The following is an 18254-nucleotide window of genomic DNA, read 5'->3' on the forward strand; positions in this document are numbered from 1 at the left end:
AGATGCTAGATACAGCTATCACCTTCCAGAGGTCGCGATCTCGGGTGCCGTCGTGGAGAAGGCCATGTGCTTGTGAGAAATGCTATCCCAAGTCCAGTGCCAAGACCTCTATCTGGCGATCAGTAATCGACAGGCACTCAAGCAAAGATCCCACCCGTGATCACTGATCGGCCAAACTTCCGGACAGTCTTTTCCCAGCGACTGCAGCTACGGCCGACACCACTAACTATCGTCGTCAAGTCAGCCACATGCCTGCAACTTGGCAGTGGGCGCGCCCGTCTCAAGCCCTCAACATGATCATTCATCAGGGTGGAGAAGAACGAACACGACTTATCCGCGCAACCGTGCCAGATCGTTGTATGCCTGCACGGACGATGGCTTTCGACGGCATGAGAATGTTTACCCGCGTTTTGGTGGCAGATCTTATCGCATTGGAACAGGCACAAGCACATGCCTGGAAGTTTTGCTGACACTGGTACATTCGGACCAACTACAGCCCACCTGCAAACGCACGCTAGAAAGTCTTCAGCCTGTCGTTGACGGTGTAGTCCATTGCAAGAGCGCTGCTTGGCTTTGTAATACCTATGGTGTGCGCTCTTGCCGTGACGAGTGTTAGGACCAGTTCGGAAGTGTTGTGGCTTTCAATCCGAGAATATATACCAGGCCTACTCTCCATTGGCAATACTAGATCTTACTAACACCCATTGTCGCATCAGCGATACGCCAACGACTCCTTCTATCACCAATTTTGGCCTGTTACACCACATCCCTGCTGCATCCATCGGGTATACAACACCAAGAACTGAATGGACGGGTCAGAGGAGAAAGGCCCCATGGAGGGCCTGCCCGCAACTGGTGAAGCAATGGAGAGGGTTGCCGACCACGACGACAGAACGGACTGGAACGCAATGCCAGAAGTGGCTGCAGTGCAAAGGACTGCAGGTGGAGGCACACCACTTGCGAGAAGGCTCGGAGTCACTTGGAGGAATCTGACTGTCAAGGGTGTGAATGCTGCTGCATCCTTCAACGAGAATATTGGTTCTCAGTTCGTGCCGTCTTTCGCGAAGAAAGCCGTTGCCAACGCGGCCAAGTCGACCAAAACAATAATTGACAACTCGCATGGGTGCGTCAAGCCGGGAGAGATGCTACTGGTACTTGGGAGGTACGCAATTCCTCGAAGTGTAGTTCATGCAGCTGGCTGACAGATAGCAAGACCTGGTGCCGGCTGTACTACTTTGCTCAAAGTCCTAGCCAATAGACGCGCTGCCTACAGCTCGATCGAAGGTCAGGTCCACTATGGGTCTATGGATCACCACGAAGCAACAAAGTATCGAGCGCAGATCGTGATGAACACCGAGGATGAGATATTCTGGCCGACACTCACGGTGCAGCAGACCATTGACTTCGCGACCAGGCTTAAGACTCCCAAACACACTCTTGGTGATTATGCCTCAGCAGAAGAGGCTCGTGTAGCCAGCAGAGATTTCCTGCTTAATGTGCTCGGAATCTCTCACACAGCCAATACAAGAGTTGGCGATGCCTACATCCGTGGAGTATCTGGAGGCGAACGAAAGCGTGTCAGCATTGCTGAGACACTTGCTACCCGTGGAAGCGTGTACTGCTGGGACAATTCAACAAGAGGCCTCGATGCAAGCACTGCTCTGCAATACATCAAGGCAATTCGCAAGCTGTCCGATATCTTCGGGTTGGCATCAATCGTTACTCTCTACCAAGCTGGAAACGATATCTACAAACAGTTCGATAAGGTGTTGGTGCTGGAGTCGGGCAAACAGATATACTACGGACCTGCAACATCAGCACAGCCGTTCATGGAAGACCTGGGATTTGTTTGTGCGGATGGAGCGAATGTGGGAGACTTCCTGACCGGTATTTGATACATCAACGACGAGATTTGCACTCACTGACAATGCTATAGGCATCACAGTCCCGACCGAGCGCAGGATCCGCGAAGGTTTCGAGCTCACTTTCCCCAGGACAGCCGATGCAGTGCTGGAAGCCTATCAGGCCTCAAATATACGACCTCTGATGGAGACAGAATACGACTATCCCACCACGCAGATCGCAGCAAATCACACGAAGGAGTTCCAAGAAGCTGCTGCGTACGAGAAGCACCCGGACTTCCTGACATCTCGTTCTTCGGCTACAGCTTCGTTCGCTATTCAACTCAGTGCCGCTACTAAGAGGCAGTTCCAGATCCTCTGGGGCGACAAGACAAATCTGATTGTGAAGCAAGTATCCAATCTGATCCAAGCCTTCTGTGCCGGATCACTATTCTACAATGCCCCGGCCGACTCATCTGGTCTCCTCAGTAAAGCTGGAATCATCTTCGTCACATTGTTCTTCAACGCAATGATCGCACAGTCTGAGGTCACAGACTCCTTCGTCGGTCGACCAGTACTCGCGAAACACAGAGGGTTCTCATTCCATCATCCAGCGGCCTGGGTCTTGGCACAGGTCGTGACTGATATCCCCATTATTCTTTGCCAAGTCTCTGCATTCAGCTTGGTCGCCTACTTCTTGTCTAGACTCACGAGAGAAGCGGATGTATTCTTCATCTTCTGGTTTGCGGTCCTGAGCTGTACGTTCGCGATCACGGCACTCTTCCGGGCCCTGGCTGCTGGCTTCAAGACATTTGATGATGCCAGCAAGATATCAGGCGTCATCATATTGGCCACACTGCTGTACGCCGGATACATGATCCCGAAGCCGGACATGGGAAACTGGTTTGTCTGGTAAGTGTGCCAGAAAATCGTTACGTGGAAGTGAAGCTTTTACTGACCGGAGACAGGATTTACTGGATTGACCCATTCTCGTATGCCTTCAATGCGCTGCTGTCAAATGAATTGCACGGTCAAGTCATCGACTGCGTTGGATCCAATCTTGTTCCAAGCGGCCCCGGGTATGGCTCCATCTCAAATCAGGCTTGCACCGGCGTCCGCGGCGCTGCACCAGGGGCTGCTTTCGTCCTAGGCGACGACTATCTCGACAGTGTGCGGTATAGCCACGGAGATATGTGGAGGAACATTGGCATCGTATGGTGAGCTAAGTGACATTCTCGCTTGTCGGAATACAATAGCTCACACGTCTGCAGGGTCTGGTGGGCTTTCTACGTCGGACTGACCATCTTATTTACTTCTATGCAACCTGTTGATCAAACTCAGACCGGCGTCGCACTGATCCCGCGAGAGCGAGCTAATAAGATAGCACGAGGGTTCTCTGACGAAGAGTCCGGCATCAACGAGAAAGTCATGCCACAGTCAAGCTCGAACTCCGACACCGAAGGCAACGATTCCGATTCTGATGGCCTCATTCGCAATACATCGACATTCACATGGCAGAACGTCACTTACACAGTCCAGACCCCTCGAGGACCGCGGGTACTTCTCAACAATGTCCACGGTTGGGTAAAGCCAGGCATGCTAGGCGCATTAATGGGTTCATCTGGAGCAGGAAAGACGACTCTCCTGGATGTTCTGGCTCAACGTAAGACTGAGGGCACAATTACTGGCTCTGTTCTCGTGGATGGAAAGGAGCTGGGTGTTAGCTTCCAGCGATCTGCTGGCTACTGCGAGCAGCTTGACGTTCACGAGTCCCTAACGTAAGTATTGGAGAGATGTCCAACATGAAGATACTTGCTGATAACGAATTCCAGAACTGTAAGGGAAGCCCTGGAGTTCTCCGCCCTGCTTCGCCAATCTCGCACAACTTCGAAAGCAGACAAGCTGAAATATGTCGATGTCATAATTGAGCTTCTGGAGATGGAAGACATCGAAGACTGTCTGATCGGCACACCTGGTGGAGCTGGTCTTTCAATTGAGCAGAGAAAGCGCGTGACGATCGGAGTTGAATTGGTGGCAAAACCAAGCGTCCTCATCTTCCTTGACGAGCCAACTTCTGGACTTGATGGTCAGGCAGCCTTCAACACCATTCGATTCCTCAAGAAGCTGGCGGCCGCCGGACAAGCTATTCTCGTCACTATTCATCAGCCAAGTGCACAACTTTTTGCCGAGTTCGACAATTTGCTACTTCTGGCCAAAGGTGGAAACACAGTGTACTTTGGCGATATCGGTAAAGATGCAGCCACGATTCGAAAGTACTTTGCCAATCATGGAGCACCCTGCCCACCAGGAAAGAACCCAGCGGAACATATGATCGACGTCGTTTCTGACACGACTCAAGACTGGAGTGGAATCTGGAAGGGCTCAAGAGAGTACAGTCAGATGCTGCACCATCTGGATGAGATCGTCAACGAAACCAAGCGAACCGTTTCCCAGTGTTCGATGATTGACGGAGATTCTGAGTTTGCGATGCCTTTATGGGATCAGATCAAAATCGTCACTACCCGCGCCAACAAAGCTCTGTGGCGTAACACTGGCTATGTCAACAACAAGTTCATGCTTCACATCATTACTGGACTGTTCACTGGCTTCTCCTTCTATATGCTGGACGACAGTGTAGGAGATCTGCAGCTGCGCATGTTCGCGCTGTTTAACTTCATCTTTGTCGCACCAGGTGTGATTGGTATGTACGCCTTCTCGAAGGAATAGAAATGGACACTGACTAGACACAGCGCAACTCCAGCCGTTGTTCATCGAAAAGCGTGACATCTACGATGCCCGCGAGAAGAAGTCCAAGATGTACAGCTGGAAGGCATTCGTCACGGCTTTGATCGTGTCGGAACTGCCGTATCTGGTCATTTGTGTCATCCAGTACTTCTTCTGCTTCTACTACACAGTAGGACTGCCCACGGCGTCGAGCAAAGCAGGTGCTGTGTTCTTCGTCATGCTCTTGTATGAGTTCTTGTACACGGGCATCGGTAAGCATCCTTCCCAGCACCTCCATCGAAAGACAAGCACTGACATGCTTATTACAGGACAATTCGTCGCCGCATATGCTCCGAACGCTGTAGCTGCATCACTGGCAAATCCCTTGGTCATCTTCACCCTCGTCGGCTTCTCCGGCGTATTGGTCCCTTACTCTCAAATCGTCGATTTCTGGAAATACTGGCTCTATTGGATCAATCCATTCAACTATCTGGTCGGATCATTGCTTGTCTTCACTACTTGGGACATCGAAGTCAGCTGCAAAGATTCCGAGCTCGCTGTGTTTGACCCAGTGGGCAACCAGACCTGTGCAGATTATCTGGCCCCGTACCTGAGTGCGGCCGGCTCTGGTGCGAATCTATTGAACCCATCGGCCATTGCTGGATGCCAGGTCTGCCAGTATGCGACAGGCGCGGATTATCTCCGCACTCTCAACCTGAAGGAGCACTACTATGGTTGGAGAAATGTGGGCATTGTGGCACTGTTCTGTGTCTCGAGCTACGGGCTTGTGTATCTCCTAATGAAATTGAGGACTAAGAAGACCAAAAAGGCGGCGTAAAGTGGTATGAAGGAGTAATGGTAGTGTGTATAGACATAGAATGTGCAATACCCGAGTTACGTTAGATATGTGTCAAATTTTTGCATCATCGTGGTTGGAATGTGCCGATATTTCCACGGTCGGCTGGTATCACGACTCTCATATAGAGTCTGCACCAGGATGAAGATGCTCGATTGTATACGAGTACACTTGTAGACAGGTTGAACGACGTTTTTGGATGCGGCAAGTCAAGCGGACATGGTCCTCCATTTCTCATGATGTCCGCTACTGCTTCGAGGTTGGATGTCTGTTCAATACACGCGAGTCGCACTAGTCCTTGGGGTTCATCTTCCAGGAGATCTGTTCGTGGTTGCAGCCAGGTCGTATGTGCTGCAAGGCATGCAAAGCTTCTCGCATAATTATTTTTGAGAGCGAAGGCATTGTTCCCAAGACAATTTCGCCACTTGCTTGCTTCAGTCCGTTGCCGTATACCAGTCGACAGTCTTCCGCCCATAGTGCTGTAAAGCTACTCCTCGGTGGCTTCGGATCCACTTTCGCAGTTGGCTCTCACCTAGACTGTCCCACCTTGGATCAAGGAAGCTCGACGTTGGATCGTTGACTCTGCTCTCTTCGCTTCTCATGCGTCGCACGTTCTCTGGGATAAATTCCCGCACTTCCGTCACGGTCATGTCAAGAGGGAGCCCTTGAAAGAATGGGATGGAGTACCGAACATTACTGCTTGGGCCGGCGCGATGACTCTGTGGATCGTGGCCTTCACAGTACCCTCGGTCGCAGCCTCGAAAGCATTACCAACATTGACAACGAAGCATCCCTCAATGGGCTTCACTGGAAGCCAATGACCTGACGATGAAAGCACCTCAAGGCCGGGCTCATTGCCGACCTGATACAGAAATGTCAACCAGCCGGAGGAGTCCTTGTGAGCGCCAACACCTTGACCACCATTGCTTTGAGGATCCGCGGGTGGGTAGCGACAGAGCTTGATTCGGTGTTGAGGCGGCAGAAAAGACCTCTTCGGTGCGTCGACGGATGTAGGATTACTCTGGCTTGGCAGACCAAAGAAGTGGTCGAATGTGCCAACGGGAATGTTGAAAGCCTCCTCGATCAAGTTGACGAAGCGGCAAGACAGGGCTTGTAATGCGTCGTGGTAATTTGTCAAGGCCTCACGAAATCCTGGGACGTCTTCTTCCGATGGCCATTGATTTGGTCCTCGTAGGCGCCAATACAGCTTGCTGAGGTCGCGGTGACACGTTGTGCCATTGCTTGAGCCCGTGTCAGTCTGATGGGCATTGGTCCCGATATCTTTGCGCTCGTTGTAGACTACGGGAAGCTCAGTGGCGAAATCAAACTGTTCTCTGAGATCTTGTCTTCCAAGGGTAGTCTCCTCTGCGAAACCACTGTAGCCAAGGAAATGGGGACTGTTGGTTTTGCTCCAGGCGGCTTTCTTGGTATGCCGAAGAGCGAATAGATGTGGAAGTAAGCTTGCGAGCTGATCTGTCGTGGACTTCGCCACGCCATGATTGATGATGTACAGGAAGCCGACGTCAAATAATGCGGCGCGTAACTGTTTGAGCAGTGCTTGCTTTTTGACAGGGTCTGACGCCCATGACAGGTCGACGACTGGTATGTTGGATTCGGTGTCCGTCATGACTTGCAATGTGATTGTGATGGACTACATGTCTTTATGCATGACCGAGGGAAAGGGCAGAGGACGGTGGAGAACGTGCAATGGCGTGATCAAGGTTTGGAGTCGTCTCGACATTGTAGCACTGATCAGATCGCAAGGTCGACCGTATGACTCCGAGAACTGGTCGCCATTGAGCTGCCAATAACTAATGTACAGTAGTGGTGGTGAGCCAAGAGGGCGATGGAGAAGAAGGGGAAAAGATAACGTCGTGAACGCAGGCCCGAGGGCCGTTTCACACAATCTTGAGCTTGGCGGAGGTCGGTCCGATTCAGCCGAAGCCCTAGAGCCCAAGTGCCTTCACTTTCCAACGTTGCCTCCTCCTTTTCCTCCTCGAACACCATACTACCTCCTACGTTTCACGACATCGTACATCGACGTCTGCTCGATCAAGCCGACCAATTGGGGATGTCGTGTTTACGGACTTTACTTATAGATTTGACTGCCTCGCGGGCTCCAACATGTCGCACATCGTCCACTTCAACACAGCGGCACGGGCGGAGTCCTCCCCGTTTGCCATGAGTTTGCCATGATCCTCTGATCGAACGTGCTCAAGCTCAAGAAGTGCAATGCGTTGCTCAGGCCGTGTATACGTCATCGCGATTAACCTGATAATCTGCTATACTCTCTGGCGATTATTGATTTTCGATTATGAGAACCTGTGCGTATACCTCGAGGACCCCATAATCTATCAGATTATTCGATTATCTCGCTACTCGCTGCTCGCTATCTCGAAAAAGCAGCTCTATCCTAATAATCAAATAACCTGCTTTCTGGAGGTTGTTTCTCACCTAAAATCCAATAATCTACGGCTAACCTCTGGAGGCCACGTGATCAAGGATATGAAGGCTAGAGCCGTATACTAAGAACCCGTAGGTTATCGATTACTTTGGCCCTCAGGGCATCCAGCGCATCGAGATCGTCCAGCTTGAGTCGACGACCGGCGAGGCATTGAACGCGCTCGTGTTGGATGATGTGGCATACAACCTGTACAAGTAGGCAAAAGACTATAAAAGCGGCGGAGGATTTCTGCAGTTAGGAGCAGTTGTAATGTTTGTAATCATTCAACGAGATTCAATGACATCATTTGATCAAATTTAGCGCGACTGTTGTCTGCTTGCGGCTCTGGCCACTCGGACGGTTTGATGCGTTGCGTTGGTCCAAACATTAGCAAAAGATGTGCTGTTGGCGGTTGTGAACCTCCAAAGGTAAGCGTAGCGGAGTGGAGCTCTCTACCAACCCTTCTAGACTGCAAAGTAGCGTGCGATCCGCTACCCGACGTACAGTGCTTATTATACGACGACATAGGCGTTAGCGACGAGTATATGTTTGCGAGTTCGCCAACAGGCACAGTGCGGTAGGTCACGTGACCCTGAAACTTGAAAGTTGACCAATCAGAGCGGGCGCCAAGGCTAGTTGAGGGCTGGTATAGAGCTTCACTCCCTCGCTGACGCCTCACCTACGTACTCGCAAGCTCGTACTCCGGTGTGGCTAGCGCTCGGTCGCTACGCTTAATCAGCACAGCGATTCAAGCCGCACCCTCCATAATTGCTTCAAGGTTTAGTCGTTGGATTCAGAATGTTGCTTTCGAATCTCATATTTTATGTCATGGAAGATGTCAAGATACAGAACAGGGAGAACAGAACCAATTCCTACAAGTGGCGGCCGATAATCATGTGCTTTCAGAATTTGCATGGGCTGCATCGTAGCACTATGGCGAAGTTCAAGTCGACGGTTCGCGAGGATTGAGGAGGAGCTTGGTAGACTGCCAGGTAAAAGCCAATGACTTGCTGCAGAAACCCTCGTCTCACAACGGAACGCGAGGCTCTAGCCTCACATCAAGCCTGGTCTGACCCAGACTCGACTCCATCCACATCTGCACCGGCTTCGTAGGCACAATCTTACAAAACCAAGTCAGCAAAGCCCCAAAAACTCAACGTCACAACAGGCCTGAGCATACCTTAAAACTCAAAATCAACGACGCCAACAACTTCTTCATCTCCATCCTCGCAAGATGTTTCCCAATACACTCCCTCCTGCCATAGCTGAACCCAAACGAAACCCTGTTCATCTCTGCCCACTTCGTTTTGTCGACATTAAGCCATCGCTCGGGCTTGAAGCTGTGAGGGTCTGCACCGTATACAGCTGGATCGCGGGTTGTGTCGAGCTCGGAGATGGAGACGCCCGTGCCTGCTGGGAGGTAGACGCCCCCGATCTCTGCTCCTGGTGGAGTGATGGTGCGCTCTACGCAGTTGGGGTTGACGAACAGCCGCCTGGAGGTCACGGCTGTTAGTATAAAACGCCCATGATGACAAGCGGGGATTCAGGCTACTCACATCCCCTCCCTGATCACAGCGTCCAAATACACCAGTTTATCCACCTCCGCGAACCTCGGTGGGAAGCTCAGACCAGCACCTAGCACTTCCTCCTCCAGCCGCGCCAAAGTAGCTGGGTTCCATAGTAAATACACCAAAGTCGCCGAACTCGTCATAGCCGTCGTCTCCGACCCAGCATGAATCGTCGAAATTGTCAGACCCAGCACATCAGCAGGCGCCACAGCCTCGGGCGCCTCTTGACTAGCAGCGAGATACCGTCCTAGCAAATCTTTCCCACCACCTCCTGCTTTATCCTCTGCCTTTCGCTGCTGAATGCGTCGAATTGCTAATTGCGCCAATGGCCCGGTGGCGCGCTGGATCCGGGTTACGATCCAGTTCTTATAGATGACCGCTTCCCACCCCGGCAACGAAGCCCAAAGCCTCCAATGTGCGAAGCGTTGGTGGCCAGAAGGGCAAATACCATCGAGATCCCGTCCGGCGGTGAGGAAGCCACGGCTTTCGCTGAAGGCGAGTTCTGTCAAGGTGTCGAAGGACCAGAAGCTTAGCCATGTGTTCAACGGTACTTCCTGTCCAGCTCGCGCTCGTAGTTGGGTTATGAGGATTTTGAGGGTTCCGTCGATTTGAGCCTCCTGCTTTAACCATGTGGACTGAGAGAAGCCGGCACTGATGTGGCGCTTGAGACTTGTCACTTTCTTCTCGTCGGAGATTGTGACTAAACTCATGATCTCCTTGCCGTTCGCTAAAGTTCTCATGGGGTTGTATGAACTAGCTTTGGGGAAGACTTGGCCCGTTCCGTAGATCTGTGGTATGGTATCTGGATTCGCGAAGCTGACTCTGTTCGGGCCAAAGCGGACGATAGGGCCGTATTTTTGATGTAGTTCGTGGACAATCTCGCAATGGTGGGCACCGCGCCATACTTTTGTTGCTGACCAGAGGTCTGTTAGCGATGCCAGTAGAGGTCCGGGAATGTGTCGTAGTCGCGCATAGCTTTTGACCTGTGCGTACAGAAGTGCGGCTGTGAGTATGGCGAGAGCTGCGAATAGCAGTCCTTGAGGCGTCTGGATGATGGAAGTTGCCATATTGGCAGTGTCACCAGGACTGTTTTCTATTCGGTATCAAGACGTTACACAAGTGTTAGTTATGGTGCTTCATCAAGTCTGACTCCACAATGTTCAGATCAAGTCGTTACTCCAGCTCCTCCAGGATGAGAAGGATGTGCGTAAGGCACCCCATGCGCCGATGTCATTGACCGCAGAGTTCAGCGAAGAAGCAAATCTTTCAAGGGCATCGAGACCAATCATCGGTGTGATAGCAGTCATCTTGCGCCCGGATGGACGGAAAGGGCATTGCTGGAGGATGTAATACCTAAGGTCAATCTAGGGTTTGTAGTAGTGTCCGCGTCAACCTAGGTTACCAAACACTTGTATAAACTTCTTGCTGGGTGCGAGCTTTATGGCCAAGTGAGTCGACACAATAAGCATCAGGGGCTGCCTATCCAGATTGATCCCAGGTAATCGCGAATCTGCGAGTGCCGTTGAGTTTGATAGACTGTACATTGCTGAAGTACGTATAGGTCGCACTGTACCCTCACCAGCAACGCCTCGCTTTGCAGAACGCTCCATAAATGCAATCAATGTCCAAATCAATAGGCCAGCCGAGCGTTCGCTGTGAAGAATCAGCAGATCAATCATCACCCTCCTTCTCCTTCTCGTCCGCTTTGTCTTTCTTAGCCTCGGCCTTCTTCCTTTCCTTACGTAGAGCCTCCCTGACCTTCTCATCGCCCTCATCTTGGGTCTCGTCCCACTCAACATCGTACTCATCCGAGATCAGCTTAATCTCCCTTCTAAGTCGATTGCCCTCTTCAATCAGTATCTCCCACTGCGGCAGATTGAAGCCTTTCGCGTTGTACAGCCTACTCTGGCGCCTGGATACGGTATAATTCATGGCGCTTCGATACGAGACTTCGCGATTGTGGTAGAGGAACCACATGTAACCGCCAATAAGACCAGACAGTCCGACGAGGTAGGTTACGGGTTCCATCACATCCCAGCCCAGCTCAGTCTGGAAGGTCAGATAGTAGACGACTCCCCACCAACTCAGCAGACCAGCAAAGCCCAAGCCTGCCACCCGCTTCGCGCCACGATGCGCTAGCTCGTCGCATTCCTCCTTGAGGCGTGTCATCGATGAGATTTGCTTCGATATCTTTTGCAGCCTCATGCGGAGGTAGTAGGTGCGATCCTTGAACGACGGTACACCGACATAGATGGGCTCAGGAGCACCTTCGATATCCACTGCGAACTCCTTGCCTCGGGCAGCATCTCTTATGAAGTCGCCAATCTCAGTGCTCGGACTCCATCTCACAAAGTTAAAGTGATCTTCCGGCTCGTCCTCCTGTCCGGGATCGTCGCGAAGTCGCGCTGTGCCGACATCTTGTTCCTTCGGATCACGGCCCTTGATTTTGCCCGTACGTTCGCGCTTGCCATCGACCATTTCTTCTTGCGCCCCGTCGAGCCCCTCATCTTTCTTCTCCGCGAGCTCATCTTCTTTGGCATCCTTCCCGGTGTCCTCTTCCATGCTATCTTGAGCACGAAAGACGATCTCTGGTGCTCTCTCGCGACCCTTCTTTTCATCCCACATGAAAGGCAGCTCACTTTGTATCAGGCGTTCAAGGTACGACAATGGCTGCTGAGGGTGGACCAGTAGGGCCAACGGCTCGACATCTTTCCGATCTCGGTTCAAGTCGCGCGTGGTCATGGGCAGGATGAGCTTCAACATGCGTGAAGGGGTGGTCAACAGCTTGCCCTTGGTCATTGCTCCAGCACTGCGCATTCTCGACACCGGCGCGACATCGCTGCCCTCGTGCATCCATGGCGACTTGGTCTGGAGTCTTTTGCTCTGCTCTTCCACACGGTCGAAATGATCCTTCTCCTCTTCGCCCACCTTTTGCGACAAGTCCCCGGCAGGCTTGGAGTAGGAGCTGTCTGGCGCCGATTGCGTATCGAAATGTTTCCGCTCCTTAGGCAGCCGGCGTGCAGGACATGTGGTAAAAGATCGAGGCGATGTGGTGTGGTTCGTGTATGCAGTAGGCACGCGACATGTCGCTGTCCAAGATGTCTTATGTGAAATGCTGGCTCGAGGTGCTGCTTGGACGATCAGGCGCGATAGCAATGGTTCCATGGTATTATAGGTAGGGGTAGGTATTGGCGACCCCACAGAGAACGACTGTTGCACCCTGCTCTCTCCGTACCAAGAGGAAGCACAAAGACAAACACGAGCGAAAGTGATACAGGAACAGGAACAACGTCGATGGAAGGCACACGATGCGACAGGGGACGTCCTTCCAAGATTCACATCGCGACGCCCAGCTGACATCATGGCGCAGATGATCAGGACAGGGATCAGCGACATGTGATTGGCGACGAGCATCATGATTGACTGTTCTTGCTTCTTTCGAGGCCTGCGGCGTGTTACTTGATGTGTGTAGATAGGCCTATCATATGGTAAGGGTAGTTGCTTGCAGCGTGTCGTACATGATCGTGGCAGACAGTGTTGTAATGATTCGAACACCAGGTCTCAAGCGTGTGTGTGTGTGTCTGATCATGGGCGGCAGCACACCCCGAAAGCGCGAGAGTACACACCGTTGTTCCAGGTGATGTTGGAAGTCGGCGAGGGTGAAACATGGGCGAGTTGTCGTGTGGATTTCGCGGAGGGTCGTTGCTGTGGAGATGAACTTTCTCGCGTCGCCATCAACATGCCCATATGCACTTCTCGCCCTCGTCATGCCTGCATGCATGAAGCTAGCACAATAGCAACGCTTGTGTAGTATACACTTGGAGAGACACACTGCCGTCTTTGCTTTTGCAGCATCAAGTTACTTGCTTGCTTCCCAGAGGCACTATTGGCCATGGACGTCCAGCCGCGCCCCCAGCACCGACGCAATGCCAGCTCCAAGACGGGCATCTTCAGATCGCTGGTCTCGCCCAAGTCTCGACCAGCTTCACCCGAGCCTTCACCGGCTAATGCCCAATGTGACGCGAGGATGAAGCCGCTCCCCACTGATCAGTCACATACCAGCAGCAGAGGCGGACTGCGAGAACGAGCAGGGAATGTGCAGTCACCGCCATCGTCACCATCGAAGAAGGGCAGAAGCAACGAGGACAATCCCAAGGCCGTCACCATACCCACAACGTCGAAAGATGGCAAAGATGCGCCTAAGAAGTCCAAGTCATCCACGAACCTCGCCGCCGTCTTTGCCAAGATGAACAGGTCCAGCAAAGATCTGTCCAAGCAGGTACCGACCGACAAAGAGAACACGACTCCGCCAGTATCTGCTACCCCAGCACCCGAGACGCCGATATGGGCACAATTCTCTTCCCAGCCCAACTCGAACTCCTCTCGACCTGATAGTCGCCGTCGTCCTGACAGTCGTGGAAAGGGTAACCGGTCACCAAAGAATGTCAAGGACGAGATCGCAAAGTACACGCCCAAGGAATACTCCCCGAGCAAACAGCGCAACTTCAATGGCACCCTCGACCAGCCCGAATTGAGGCCCACCCTCAGTCGCGATCGACCGCATAGCACCTACCTGCCAACATCCGATAGCTTCATGAATGTCATCAGCAGGAAGATCAGTGGGCGATCGAGCACAGACGAGAAGAGAAGATCGCAAGCCATCAGCGAGAAGGATATGCCGATTCTGCCGGGCAGAGTGTCAATGGAGCAGTCAAGACTACTCGGCCGAGACACTCACCGCAAGGCGAGTGGAAGCAGCACAGAGCAGGCGCCGGCGAAAGAGAAGCTGGACATCAACAAAAGAGGGGGGAGGGTAGCAGCACTGGCGGCGGCATTCTCTGCTAAGACGAAGGATCCTCACGCAGAGACCCAGAAGGCAGAAGCACCACTCGATCCAAAAGCGGTAGACGCCGCCTTTGAGGCAGTACTCGATGCTCGAAATATCCCGGAGCCCATGCGACAGAAGATGCGAACACTGACGCTTCGAGTCAAGACAGACTTCATCAAGCAGGACGAAGGCTCAAAGGGCAGCACGCCTCCTGGCACACTCACTGGTGATCTGGAAAAATCCAAGTCATCAGCCGTTATCACGGAGGCTCCCGCGGAGAAGAAAGAGGAAGACGACGGCAAGTCTACCAAACGATCGCGGACACGCAGCCGAACGTTCACATTCTCCAGAGGCGACAAGAAGAACAAGAGCGAGTCCCCGTCGAAAAGGGCGCGCGCGCAGAGTAAATCCAGACCAATGTCGATTGACATACCAAAGGATACTCCAATAGTGGGTCAGCACACAGGCCCGACTACGCCAACTGGATCTTGTGGCTTCAGGAGCGGAGCTCCAGCCCTTCCTGTCGACTACATATCATATCTCCACAAGAACACCGATCCAACAAAAATCGAGGTCGGACGGTTGCACAAGCTGCGAATACTGCTTCGCAATGAGACAGTGGCTTGGGTCGACAGCTTCATCTCGCAAGGCGGAATGGCCGAGATCGTGGCATTGTTGCATAGGACAATGGAGGTCGAGTGGAGGGAAGATCACGAAGACCAGCTGCTCCACGAGACTTTGCTGTGTCTGAAGGGATTGTGTACGACGGAACGTGCCTTGGCTGAGCTCAACAAGGTCGCAGATGACTTATTCCCAGCTCTGCTCGCAATGCTGTTCGATGAGGAAAAGAAAGGGCCGGCCGAGTACACGACCCGGACCGTCATCATCAACGTGCTCTTCAACTACCTGTCTGCTGCAACGGCGGGAGGATCACCCGCAGACCTCGAAACTCGCGCTCGAAGGATACTCGCTTTCCTCGGCGAGCAACAGAAGCCAGAGGAAGCACGGCCTGTGGACTTTGTTCTGGGCATGCGGATCCCTCGACCATATAAGCTCTGGTGCCGGGAAGTGTCAAACGTGACCAAGGAGGTCTTCTGGATCTTCCTACACCACCTCAACGTTGTGCCGCTACCAAAGCCCAGCAGTTCTCACAGCAACGTCAACGCTAACGACGAAGACCGAGCGAAGGCCCTGCAAGCGACATATACGCAACGTCACTTCCCAGGGTCTCGACCGCCAGTACCGGCAGCTCCATACATCGGTGGAGTCGAATGGGACGCCACGACTTATCTGACCGCGCACCTCGACCTGTTGAACGGCTTGATCGCCTCCCTGCCCACAACAGAAGCGCGCTACACCCTCCGGGAGGAACTCCAAGCATCAGGCTTCGAAAAAGTCATGGGCGCCGTGATGCGCACCTGCAAAGAGAAATTCTACTCCGGTGTCCACGATGGCCTCCGCGCATGGGTCGCAGCCGCAGCAGAGGATGGCTGCGACACTAGATTCGTGAGGGAGGGTCCCACGGATGAAGAAGTGAAAGAGCACGCGATGAAGGCCAGCCCGAAGAAGAGTCCGAAGAAGAAGCAGGAGAAGCCGCCTCAGCTGGATGCGCCCTTGCTTGAAGCTCCGAAGTTGGATCTTGGACTTAAGTTGTCGAAGACGAACTCGAAGGATGATGAGGGGTGGTTGGGGTGAGTGAGTGATGATGCATGGTCGACTTGACTCGACTTGATGGTTATGATGACTTTCGGTGTTGATATTTGGGCTCTTGTTCCCTTTTTCCTCATTTCGTACTTGGACAGCGTTGTTGGGTGTTGGTGGCAGAGTCTGCATTCTTGGAGTCAAGCTTGTGTGGGTGTGGTTGATGATGATGGGCATAATAGATGTTTCACAGCACTACTAGTAGCATCTTCATGATGTACACGAATAGCATATGTCCATACTCAGGCTATGAACCCTCTTGACTCACGGCGTGTATGCTAATGCTCAATACTGATCATACCACATCGGTCGCTCAGCTCCGCCTCCAGCATATCCGAACCCTCCAAACGGTGCGCGCTCATACTCCCCCGTGCTCTTTGAGCGGATATGAGTGCGAGGAACAGCCAACCCAGCTGGCCTACGAGGCGACCTCGGACGACGACCTTCCATGGAGTCTGCGAGAGTTTTCGACGTCATGGGTTCCGGGAACGATGTCTGAAGGAAAGGCTCTTCGCGTGCCATCGCGCCCGCTGGACCCACAACATTTCCAGCGTACTCGCGTCTCATGAACTGTGTTGTAAGGGGCTGTGCAGACCGTGTAGCCTGCCACAACTCCTGCATGGCGTACGGCCCACCTGCATTGTCTAAGCCTGACGTAGCGACATGCTCGGGGGGTGATGAATGCACCAAGACGTGCGGATTCGTCTCTGCGACTGGTAGGCGGCTCCGTGGCCATGCCATCTCGTGGGAGGGAGGAGACTGATCTTGAGCTCGGACCGAGGGATGGGGTTGTGGCATTTTTCCGGTGCTCGTGATGTTGGCTACTGCAAGGTCTTCACACTCGGTTAAGTGGGCAAAGACGCTGGTTCGTGAGGTAGAGTTCGTCGTGACGGATTCTTTCTCCCACGTCTCTGCTCGCATGAGACCGTCGTCAAGCTTATAGGCGCGTATCCTGCCGAGATGGCCACATCTCATCCTGGACAGGTAGATTACGCAAGGTGTCCGGCGCCCTTTGGAGTCGACTTCTTCGCAATTGAGGGATATCGGGAGGATTTCCAGCTTCTCGCCTTTGTTCGTCAGTCGGTTCGGGTTGGGAATTTTCCAAAAGTCGACCTTCCCCCCTGATGGAATGGGGAGCTGGAGGCCGTGGTTGGTCACAGTCCAGGGGAGTCGGACTCGAGGTGGTGCGCGGACGATGTTCCTGCATCGCTTGAAGTCTCGGGCGGATCGGGCGAGGATTGGAGGCGCGCCGTCTGCTCTATCTGGTACGTCGTCGCTGAGCCATGCGAAGATTGTCTCATCGTGGGAGTCGCGGATGATCTCGAGTTAGAGTCTGGTAAATGCGCGCTTGCCTTCTCCGTATAGAAGCGACATGTTGACGCCGAAGAGACCGAGCATGCAGTACGCATTGTCTTCCGTTCTAGTGGATCGTCTACCAGCGGCCCAGCTCATTCTCTGAGCGACAGAAAATGTTGTGATCATACTGGGATCGCGAAGCACTTCAGCTGGTATACCAGTCTTCCGACTGACTTCCCACTGGATGTCCTCGGCGTGAAGATATGCCTGAGTGAGCGGACCTTGGCTTTCCTTGGGTCCAGGTCTGCGCTTGCGTCCAAGAATCTTCCAACCTCTGGTGACGAAGATGAGCTGTCTCGGAGCGAGGAGTTCCTGCAGAGTCCAGCCTCTGTCAAACCATTCGGAATCGACCAGAGCTTTCATGAGCTTGTCCTGGTCGCCGTTCACGGCTGATGCGCTCACATCGGCCAGGTACGCGTAGCATTCATCGGCGTTCGCGTACCATGCGAACATCGAATTGATGGCTTCGGAGAGCTCTGCACTACTGCGCTTGTCGATGCAAACTGTGTCCACCCAGGCCCAGGCATGACCACGACCGCGCGCAAAACTGCAGAATTCGACTACTTTGTGATGTCCTTGGCTTTGTTTCCTGCGGCCTTTGATAAAGTCCTTGCATGTGAATTCATCTTTCGTCCAACGGTGACTCAGTATCGCGTATGGCTTGACATCTTCTTCGAAGAACTCTTGAAGCTCAAGCGTGCTGGTGTTGATAAGCCGCATTGTGTCAACTACACGCACTGTCAATGCGTCGCGGAGTATAAGAGGTGAGCTAATACTTCGTGTGATACATGGAGGTGAGGACTTCAAGATCGCATTACTTCCTCAGCTGTGCTGCTGTGTAATGCTTCTGGCCCCATCGGGCTTGCATTAGCGTCATGCAGGTGACGACCTGGTCGTTGCCGGCAGCAAAGATATTCGAGCAAGACCGGCCCATGTA

General features: G+C 52.9%; 6 protein-coding genes across 6 annotated transcripts; 2 read left to right on the top strand and 4 right to left on the bottom strand.

The window, feature by feature from the left end:
• Positions 1 to 806: 806 nt before the first annotated feature.
• Positions 807 to 5403, top strand: CLAFUR5_06385 (ABC multidrug transporter atrB; the record flags this gene model as incomplete). Its single annotated transcript, XM_047905533.1, has 8 exons — positions 807 to 1162; positions 1214 to 1887; positions 1937 to 2753; positions 2810 to 3058; positions 3113 to 3619; positions 3674 to 4542; positions 4592 to 4837; positions 4895 to 5403. 8 exons carry the CDS (start codon positions 807 to 809, stop codon positions 5401 to 5403), a joined length of 4227 nt encoding a protein of 1408 aa, XP_047761602.1.
• Positions 5404 to 6067: 664 nt separating this feature from the next.
• On the bottom strand, positions 6068 to 7048 carry CLAFUR5_06386 (2-oxoglutarate-dependent dioxygenase; the record flags this gene model as incomplete). Its single annotated transcript, XM_047905534.1, has 1 exon — positions 6068 to 7048. One exon carries the CDS (start codon positions 7046 to 7048, stop codon positions 6068 to 6070), a length of 981 nt encoding a protein of 326 aa, XP_047761926.1.
• Positions 7049 to 8891: 1843 nt separating this feature from the next.
• On the bottom strand, positions 8892 to 10499 carry CLAFUR5_06387 (Cytochrome P450 monooxygenase tropD; the record flags this gene model as incomplete). The annotated part of the gene is made up of 3 exons (XM_047905535.1): positions 8892 to 8984; positions 9045 to 9357; positions 9421 to 10499. 3 exons carry the CDS (start codon positions 10497 to 10499, stop codon positions 8892 to 8894), a joined length of 1485 nt encoding a protein of 494 aa, XP_047761921.1.
• A 604-nt stretch (positions 10500 to 11103) lies between these two features.
• CLAFUR5_06388 (Calcium uniporter protein 6, mitochondrial) lies at positions 11104 to 12597 on the bottom strand (the record flags this gene model as incomplete). Its single annotated transcript, XM_047905536.1, has 1 exon — positions 11104 to 12597. The coding sequence occupies one exon, from the start codon at positions 12595 to 12597 to the stop codon at positions 11104 to 11106; it is 1494 nt and encodes a 497-aa protein (XP_047762563.1).
• A 727-nt stretch (positions 12598 to 13324) lies between these two features.
• On the top strand, positions 13325 to 15955 carry CLAFUR5_06389 (GTPase-binding protein rid1; the record flags this gene model as incomplete). The annotated part of the gene is made up of 1 exon (XM_047905537.1): positions 13325 to 15955. One exon carries the CDS (start codon positions 13325 to 13327, stop codon positions 15953 to 15955), a length of 2631 nt encoding a protein of 876 aa, XP_047762562.1.
• A 1332-nt stretch (positions 15956 to 17287) lies between these two features.
• CLAFUR5_06390 (Vegetative incompatibility protein HET-E-1) lies at positions 17288 to 18037 on the bottom strand (the record flags this gene model as incomplete). The annotated part of the gene is made up of 1 exon (XM_047905538.1): positions 17288 to 18037. The coding sequence occupies one exon, from the start codon at positions 18035 to 18037 to the stop codon at positions 17288 to 17290; it is 750 nt and encodes a 249-aa protein (XP_047762215.1).
• Positions 18038 to 18254: the final 217 nt, after the last annotated feature.

The sequence above is a fragment of the Fulvia fulva genome, chromosome 5 (assembly GCF_020509005.1).
Source record: "Fulvia fulva chromosome 5, complete sequence".
NCBI lineage: Eukaryota > Fungi > Ascomycota > Dothideomycetes > Mycosphaerellales > Mycosphaerellaceae > Fulvia > Fulvia fulva.